This window comes from Carassius carassius, chromosome 43, assembly GCF_963082965.1.
Source record: "Carassius carassius chromosome 43, fCarCar2.1, whole genome shotgun sequence".
Classification (NCBI taxonomy): Eukaryota; Metazoa; Chordata; class Actinopteri; order Cypriniformes; family Cyprinidae; genus Carassius; species Carassius carassius.
Genome location: NC_081797.1, coordinates 1,425,001 through 1,435,000, shown reverse-complemented (window position 1 = coordinate 1,435,000; position 10,000 = coordinate 1,425,001). Strand labels below are relative to the sequence as shown.

Sequence of the window (10,000 nt, the reverse complement as noted above, 5' to 3'; positions counted from 1 at the left end):
TAATTAAAATAATAAAAAATATAAATTTTAATATTAAGAAATCAATTATTAGAAATTATAATAGCCATACGATAGTCATCTAGTGCTGTTGTACAGCTAAAAGTGAAGTCTTTTTAGAATTGCAGATTTTTTTATTTTATTTTATGTGTTGTATAAAGCTCTGTATAAATAAATGACTTGACTTAAACACATTAAACTTGTAAAATATAGGCTTCAGGGTTCTTATGCTCACAGAAAAATGCAATTTAAGAATTCCAGGCCTGGAAGAGTTAATGGAAGTCATAAAAAATGATGTTTTTTATACATCCCTATGCAGTAATTACAAACGCATGGAAAAGTGTTGGAAATGCATTGGTCTGAATGCTGTAATGTACTTACTGAAGTGAATTCTTCTTTGTGTTAATGGTGTTTGCTGTGATTGTGTTGAAGCCGCTGCGTTCGGAGTGGATCCGGCGGTTCGGATCAGCGTTTTCCAAGAGTTCAGTCCCGCAGAAGGGTTTTCCGGCGTGACACAGGTGCAAGGTTTCCACGATGACACAAGAGCTTTCCTCTTCCAAGGTAAAACTATAATTGTACATAACTGTCCATTTCAAACCTGTGTTCAGGTCATTTCCTGAAAATGCTGGTTAATTTCACTTTTGGTGTGAAAGAGCATTTATAGTTGCCAAAATGATAAGTTTTGGAGGTTTTGTTATAAAAGAAAATACGCAAACCAAGCCCAGGTGACAAAAGTAATGCTAAGTAAACTAAGTAAAGCAATTATATTTTTTTTTATGGAGTAATGTTGAAATGCATTACTTTTAAAATTAGTTTTTCCCCATTAACATCATTGATTGTTTCAGTTAGCACAGGCTTAGTATTTATTTTTTGGAAATAACTGGATGATCTGAATTTATGCATTGCAGTTTTTGAGTGAAAAAGTATTATTTGTGGATCATTTTGGTGCATGAGCTCGGATGAACCAATCAGTTCAAGAAAGAAATGTGCTAATTGAAAGAAAACAGGTTTATAAGATAATTGAATCTAATATTTGGTAATAATATGGCATAATGGGAGATTTACAAGGTATTTTTGTACAGGCCACCCATTTTTGACTGGGAACACCTAATAGGGAAAATGATTTTCAGGATAATATTAGATATATTTAACACATGCAAACGACACAATGGCTCTAAACAGCTGCACAAGTGCTGAACTGTGTCTAACGGTGGCTGTTTGTTTCACATCTCGTCTCTGTGGGATGAATGGACCCTCACGGGGCCCCTGTCAATTGAGAGGCTCTCTGGAAACAAAGGGCCGTGGCTCTTTATGGAAACAGACGCTGGAGAATAATGGGACGCATAATGAGATTAGTCCTCAGACGATTCGCCGATCTGTGTTAAAGCGGTGTGCACAGTTTATCTCCAGCGAATTCTGCTGTTGACAAATAATGACCTATTTGGGAAGCATGTTATGATGCAACAAGTCGCAAGGTTGAGATGCTGAAAGCGTCGTGGTTCAGAGTTCTTCTGTGTGATATGTGCTGGCACTGCAGTTGCTGTTCAGGGAAATAAAAGTTGAAGGAAAGCTATGCACCGTGGCGGTGCTGTTGTGCAACATTCAGCTGCTTTACATGGTTAAGAGTTTTCATTCCCTCATAATGACCTTCCAGCTAGCTTAAAGCCTTGACACTTTATTTAAATATATTGAAACTTTTTTCCGCAGAAGACCTCAGCTCATTTAGTGAAGAGTGTAATTTATGCACCGCTAGTGGAACTAATCGAAAGTGCAAAAATTGGTCAGAACGCAATTCCATTTACTGCCACTAGTTGCACTGAGATCACACTTTCACCTTAATACCTTAAATAAGTCAAAAAGTTAATATTTAATATAATTTCTTTTTAGATAAAATCAAGATTTATTCATACTTTTTCAGTTATGCAATACCAGTTTTATTCACTCATTATGTGACCTTGCAACTGGTTTAAAAGCCTTGGTGATTTATTTAAATATATTGAAACTTTTATTTTCTGTAGAAAATCTCAAAAAGCATGTTTAGTAAATTAATTTCTGCACCACTAGTGTGACATGACAGGAAAGTGCATAAATCGATCAGAATGCAATTCCATTTGCTGCCACTGAAATTGCTCTTTCACTATCAAGTCTTTCATTTAAGTCATGATAAAATCGAAATTAATGCAGAACTCTTGTTTCTGGTGACATTATGAGTGGTTCATTCATTAGTACACTTCCTTATAAAGCAATCTTCATAATTTGGCATTAAAATAATATCTTATATATTTTATATATAATTTTTCACCACCTTTTCACCATCCAATCAATTCTTCACAGATAAAATCAAGTTACCCCCTCTTGTAATATATTTCACATTAACAAAAGTAAAATGCATTGTAAACTTTTTTACACTTTAAGATGCAATTCACATTCAAGTCAATCAAATTCAGATTTGAATTCAAATTCTTGATTAAGAGCTTCCAATTTTAGATTTCTTATTTTTTTGTACCAACTTATAAAGTTCCTCATGACTGAAATGGTTTTCCTCAGATATGCATCAAATGCATTGCGAAAATGTTTTCACTGTAAGTTACTCAGCAATTCACATTTAATTCAGATTTGAATTTACATTCTTAACTTTAAATCCTCCATCTAATCATTTCCACATGGATAAAATCAGGTTTCCCTCAGATATGCATCACATTTATAGAAGCAAAATGCATTGTGAACATGTTTTCAATTTAAACCACATAACAATCCACATTCAATTCGGATCTGAATTCACATTCTCGACTCTAGATCTTCTGATTTTAGATTTCTTAACATTTTGACTATCCAATCAATTTCTAATAGATAAAATCAAGTTTCCCTCATATATGCATCACATTTAGTCATGTAGCAGATGCTTTTATCCAAAGCGTTTTCACTTTAAGTCACACAGCAATTCAAATTCAGTTTAGATTTGAATTCACATTTTCACTCTAGATCCATTATTTTAGATTTCCTTGCTTTTTTCACCATCTAATCAATTGCTCTTTGATAAAATTAAGTTCTCCTCAGATATGCATCAAATGTGTCCCAAACATGTTTTCAGTTTGAGTCACAGAGCAGTTCACATTGAATTCAGATCTGAGCTCACATTCTTGTCTAGATGACTAGATCTTCAGATCACAGATTTCTTCATGTGGCTCATGCACCTGGGCTCACCTGAGCTCATTAGACTGAGATCATTGTGCCCGTGGGCCAGATGTGAATGCAAGACAGATGATGTGAATTAATCAGCTGGCTTTTCCTCATTATTTCTCTGTGGACACACTCCCTCTTTGTCTCATTGTCATTCCTTTCTCCTTTCTAATGCATGCATTTATAAATACTCTCACTGACTCTCTATTGTTGCTGTAAATCATATCAGATATTTGTGTGCGCACCTACGCAATGCAAACTCTCTCTCTCTCTCTCTCTCTCACACACACACACACACACACACACACGCAGTTCATAGTGGCATCATTACAGGCATTAAATGGCGTGTTTCTTGTCGGAGTGGTGGTGAGATATGCTCTAAGTGACAGTAGGAAGGCCATGGAGACCAGCAGGATAAAACTAGAGAGATGCAGGCTGAACCTTTCCCTTATAATTGGGACAGCAGGGCATTCATGCAGGTGTAGTGAGTCTGAGACCAGATTTGGACCACAAACGGTTCCATAGATGAATCTGAGCGGGGTGTTTGAGTTTGTGTACTGGATATTCACGGCAAACAGCATTAAACTGATTAAAGCCATTTTAATAGCCACAAAATTAAAATTTGATGAAGATAATACTCACCCTCAGGCCATCCAAGAAGTAGATGAGTTTGTTTCTTCATCGGATTCGGAGGAATGTATAGCATTCCTTCACTTGCTCATCAGTGGATGCTCTGCAGTGAATGGGTGCCGTCAGAAAGAGAGTCCAAACAGCTGATAAAAACATCACAATAATCCACAAGTAATCCAGTCCATCAGTTAACATCTGGAGAAGACATAAGATGAAACAAATCCAGCATTAATCCAGCAAGTCCATAATTCATAATAATGTTTTGATGTCTCTCACATCAAAATCCACTACCATATTTGTTTAGAGCATTTGTAAATGGCTTGTAAACAGTGATCTGTGCAGATTTCTCTCCTGATTCAGACAAGTTGACTTTTCACTGGAGGAAGCGTTATTATGGAATATGGAAACGTTCTTCACTACTAATTGCCAAAATATAAGTTTGGTTTAATTTAAAGAAATTAAGACAGAATTATAATCTTATTTATAAATTTTTAATTTAAATAGATTTCCTAAAACAGTTTTATGAACTCAATTGATTAGACATGCTTTCTGATTATTAAAATTTAATTTACTCATTAATTTTGGGATTTAAAAAACGAGTTTGGGAACATTTTTGAAACAGATTTCATAGGGAATTAAAAATAACTGTTGTCACAATGAATGAGAAAAACTTAAATGTCAAATATACAAATCGCCAAAATAAAAGTTTGGTTTGACTTGAAGAAATTAAGACAGAAATTAGTATTTAGAATTAAAAATAAAAATAAATAAATACCCATCTGCTTTGCAGCAGTTTATTTAATAAAAAACAAATAAATGAATAACTAAAAAGATTAAATAAATAAATGCAATGTTCTGTTGTAAAAAAAAAAAAACTGTCATATTTTCATTTGGTTGCATTTCAAAAGTAAAAAAAAAGGTCATTTACATGTAGAGAAAATTGAAAATTTTTAAGGTTTTATGAATTCATTGATTATTATCAACATGCTTTATAATGATTAAAATTGAATTAACTATTTCAATTGGAAACCAGATACACAAAATTTATTAACAAAATAAAATGGTTTAATCCATAATGTGATGGGAGCAGGATATTTAATGATACGAATGTGGGCGGGGTCTAATTTTATCCATGGAACTGATTGGATGATGAAAAGTGTTTCTAAATGAAAGAAGGTGAAACAAAGTATCAACCTTTACTCAGTTGCTTCTCCTAAAATTCTAAAAATAGACACAAATGAATCAGTGGTTACATACAGGAAGAGTTATATTGTCATGGACATCTGCCACAGTAGTTCAGTTTTGTCCAGAATCATTCCAGAGAACAGTGATCTTGTGCATGTGTGAGCTCCATTCCTGCGATCCCTGTGGATGTTTCACACTGTTCAGAACCTCACAGCTGTCAGAGAGAGAGAGAGAAAGAGAGGGTCACAAAGCGTCCCGGATGAATTGAAGGTGCCCTTGACTAGCGCTGGGATTCGTTCCTGGCTGGACACGAGTGACAGCGCTGACATCCAGCGTCAGATGCTCCAGAAGGATGTTCTGCCTTCATTAAATAATGGATGCAAATACCACTCAGAGATCTCAGCTAGAATAAAAGGGCCATACGGGTCAAGCTGAACTCCTGAACTGGACACCAGTAACCAAAAACCACTCATGCAAGACCAGACGAAGTTGTATTTCAGGAATAATTTGCCTCAAAATCATCTCATGTTGATCCAAACCCAGCAGTGACATCCATCTACATCATAGACATCACATCTGGATTAATGAACACATGCAGATGCTGAGATCTGAATGTCTTTGATCAGCTTTTCAGGTGATCATTCACTTGTAAATGAGATATGAAGATCCCTTAATTCAACACGACATACAGATTGACTCTATTTACCTACTTAATTTATCTTCATTTATTGACTTATTGTGAGATGCTGGTCAGTGCATGCAATTTATTTTTCATCAAAAACCTCTGAAACGTATTTCCCTTCACCCTCCGCCCAGTGTTATTTTAGCATCATTGATGTACTAGTATATTTTTTATATAATAAAAAAATAGATTGAAATTATATATAAAATTTAAATATAAGTTTTAGTAATTTGTTGCATTTTTTTGTTTCTTTTAACTAAAATTAAAATATTTTTTTGTTTTCTTTTTACGCTATCTTTTAAATAAAATAAAACAGTATGTTTTTTCATTTTTATTGTTTTTGTTTAAAAATAATTTAGTTTATCTTTTATCTAAAATTAAAAAGTATGTTTTAAGTGTATCATTTAACTAAAATGGAAATGTTAACATTTTAAAAGTTTAATTTAAAAGTGGTTTAATTTATTTATTTCTATATATCTTTAATTAATTTTTATTTCAGTTTTAGGTAAATTTAGTACTTCAATTCTAATAAATGTTACAAAATCTTAACAAAACCTTTATAAGTTTTACAAAATTAAAATGTACTTTTTCTCTTGGAGAAATGGACCAAAAATATTGATGACATCATCCTGCACTGGAGGGCGGATCACAGTTTTTTCTAATCAGACTAGTGTTAGCAAATCATTTTTAATGGCTGTGCTTCAAATGAAATATTTTCAGCTATTTTGACATAAGTTGGATTTTAAACATATCACATCTGAACTGCTTCCAGAAACGGAGCAGATGTTAGCAGACGGGGCGTTATGTAAACGCTGAGCCGGACTCATTAAAACAGGATAAACAGGAAGAGCGTTAATTTAATACACTTATCCTGATATTTGACAAAGCCGCTTTTGGACGAAAGTGATCTTTGCTCTGCCTCTGCTTCATCAAAAAAGCTCCAGGAAAATCCTGAGAAAGCTAAAACAGCACTTTTCTCATGCTGGAGCATGTGAGGCGTCTCTCCGGGGAGGCGTTTGTGGTCTAATCTCGTCCTCAGGACAGATCCAATGCTGTAGAACAAAGAACTGGGCTCTGATGAAGGAAGACGGATGCTGGTTTTCACCGCGGGGTAAACTGCTCCAGATTCTGTGTATGTAAATCTCAAAACACACACCTGGCTCAGACTCATAATTCAGAAAACCATCCCAAGTGTCTGAAAATAGATGAAAGAATCGAACTGGAGTGAATTTCAGAATCCCTGTATCACTCGTTCACTCATTTTTTCATTTAACATTGAAAGTAGAAAAATACAAAAAACTGCTCCCCACCAAAAAATTAAATAAAATAAAAAACGGGAATTCGGCTTAAATTTTTGCTTTTCAATTCAGTAGTAGAAAAATGAACAAACAGCTTGATTTTCATGATTTCTACACATGGGCGGGAATTCTCTTTCTCTTTCTCCAAGCGTACCGTCATCAGTTCTTCTGCAGTTCCATGCAACAGAATAATGCTTCAGGTGGAAGGATTCTTAATGCATTCATTGCAACTACATTTCATCTTTATTCATCAAACAAACAGGCTAATGAATAGCTTTCTTCTGTGTAGATATAAATTCTATTCTCTGCATCAGCTGGGCATGGATATGACGGCAAGTTAATCTTTGTGAAATCATGGCCTGGCTTTGTTGTGGGACGTCTGCTCGCTGCAGCGTCTCCTGATCGATGGAGGATGAGCTGCATTGGGACCCCGTCTGTGGGGCGAGCCGGGCGGAAGAGCTGTTTCCATGGAGACGCTTGGGTCAGACGGCCGAGGAGATCCTGACCATCAAAGCCCTTCCCACCGAGAGCCTTTCATCAGGACTGAGAGGCTTTCTGGAGCGGGACGCACGGTCCTGCTGGGGATGAAAGGGCAACCGCTGTGACTCAAACACGCCACTTTCACTCACTCTGCTTCAAATCATCTCCATCATCTTCATCATCATCATCATCCTGCAGCTCCTCTGTTTGAACATGTCTCAGGATGGACTTCAGAGCTTCATATAAGCATTATCTTCATCATTTATTCATTATCTTAATGTATCTTTTAAAAAAAATGTTGACTGTTTTTAAAAATTAATCAATAGCTTAACATATTTGTCCTAAAAAATCTGACTAAACGGCAAATGGCAAATAACAAAAACAACAACAAAAAAAGCATAAATGCATAAATGTATTTTTGTCATATATAGAAATCTTTTTTTTTATTTTTATTATTAACATTAATGATTTTATAATCTTTAAAAATATCTGGTTAAATGTGTGTGTATATATATTAAATTTAAATTCAATTTATGCATTTAGCAGACGCTTTTATCCAAAGCGACTTACAGTGCATTCAGGCTAACAATTTTTACCTATCATGTGTTCATATATATATATATATATATATATATATATATATACATTTATTATTATCTTAACATATTTTTCTAATATTCTAAATACTAAATCATTATTTTCTATTTAAAATATTTATTTGATAATTGTCAATAAAATTAAACTAAACAATATTATTATATTATAATTATTATGTTTATTATTATTATTAAATATATATATATATATACATATATATATATATATATATATTTTTTTTTACAAATCAGGCTACATGACAAATATATATATATATATATATATATATATATATTCACCTGGCTGAATTTGAAATCTATATATTAATGTATATTTTCTGGTTGAATGCATTAATGCAAATAAAGTAAACTGAATAAATATGTCTGTTTTTTGCAAAATTATGGGTGGCAGTAGAAATTTGTATAAATCACAACATAGATTGTTTACAAATAAATTTATTTTAGATTATTTCCTTGCTTATTTGAATCTCATTGGATACAAATCAAAAGATAAAATAATGAATATGACACAAAACACAAAAACAGCTTCACGTTACCATTCATATAACAGAAAAAATACCCATCATGACTTGACTTCTCGATGTATAACAAGCCACTCATTGAAACATGTGAATGCCTCTTCTTTCGTCTTCCACTGAAGGAAGCAGGTTTGGAGCGATGTGGGAGCTAGTCAGTGATTTTCGTTTTTGGATGAACCGCTGCTTAAAGAAAACTAGTTATTTGTTTATATCTGGCCACGCTTCTGTTTAGAATATGTTTCCAAATAATTTGACCGCTGGAGGACACTCAACATTTCCTGTAAGTGCAGCTCATGTCCTGCAAATGAACTCCAGCAACAGATTCTGTCTTTGACAGGGTTTTGCATGAAGGAAAGTTTACATGACATCTAATGAGATTAAAAGGAGACTTCTCTGATGCTTCTTCTGAGAAAGAGACATTACTTTACTCTGGAGTTTTTTACTTTTCCAGCACAGACAACTTAACATTCTCCAATCAAGAAACTTTTATCTGAGAAACAAAATGACTGAAGATATTAAGTCTTATTTTTTCCAAAAATAATTAAAATTCAGTGGCGTCTGGTTAAGAAAAATATCTTCCACTAGGTTCAGAAAATAAACTTTTCCCCCCTTTGAATTCTGTTATTTTTCTGATCCCAGTGGCAGGTATTTTGTTTTCGTCTTCTTATTTTCAACAAAAACCCACTTAATTTTGATTAATCTTTCAGAATGTTTTTTTTTTTATTGTAGAGCTCTAATTGATGATGACTAGTGACTCATTTGGGTTTGTTTGTGTTTCTAATAAACCTTTCAGAAGAACCATCTGTTGATGCTTAAATTAAACGCAATTGAGATCTTCAGAGCTATGAAAGAGCAAAAACATTTTCCTTTCCCATATGACAAAATATGGATATATATTAACCATAAACACACACACGCACACACACACACACACACACACACGCACACACACGCGCACGCGCACACGCACGCACACACACACACTGTATATAATGTAAACATATGTTTTTATTATTTATTAATTAATTTGTGTTATAATGAATCACATCCCCAGATTATTGAGGAAATGTTTGTAACTACAATTCTATTGTAATTAATTATAAAATTATAATTATATATTTATGAATTTTTTTTGTATGCAATCATGTAAATATCTAATCTAAAAATATATGCATGTATTAATTCATTTATATTAGTAATGAAACATGGTCTTAAATTATCGAGGGAATGTACTTAACTAAAATGCATTATTATAATTAATTATACAAATTATAATGATATATTTTATGTGATTATATAATGTAAAAAATATAAGAAATATAATATTTTAAAAGTGCTGGGCAAAGATTAATCGCATGCAAAATAAAAGTTTATTATAATAATAATATAGATTAGATTAGATTTAGGGTTTGT

The 10,000-nt window shown here is 33.3% G+C and overlaps 1 protein-coding gene across 1 annotated transcript in view; it reads left to right on the top strand.

Moving 5' to 3' along the window:
• LOC132125034 (protein kinase C-binding protein NELL2) overlaps positions 1 to 10,000 on the top strand; it is a 114,462-nt gene that overhangs the window by 386 nt on the left and 104,076 nt on the right. Inside the window, exon 2 of the mRNA XM_059536246.1 lies at positions 430 to 558. Coding sequence (XP_059392229.1) covers positions 430 to 558 — 129 coding nt within the window. The remainder of the gene's footprint in view (positions 1 to 429; positions 559 to 10,000) is intronic.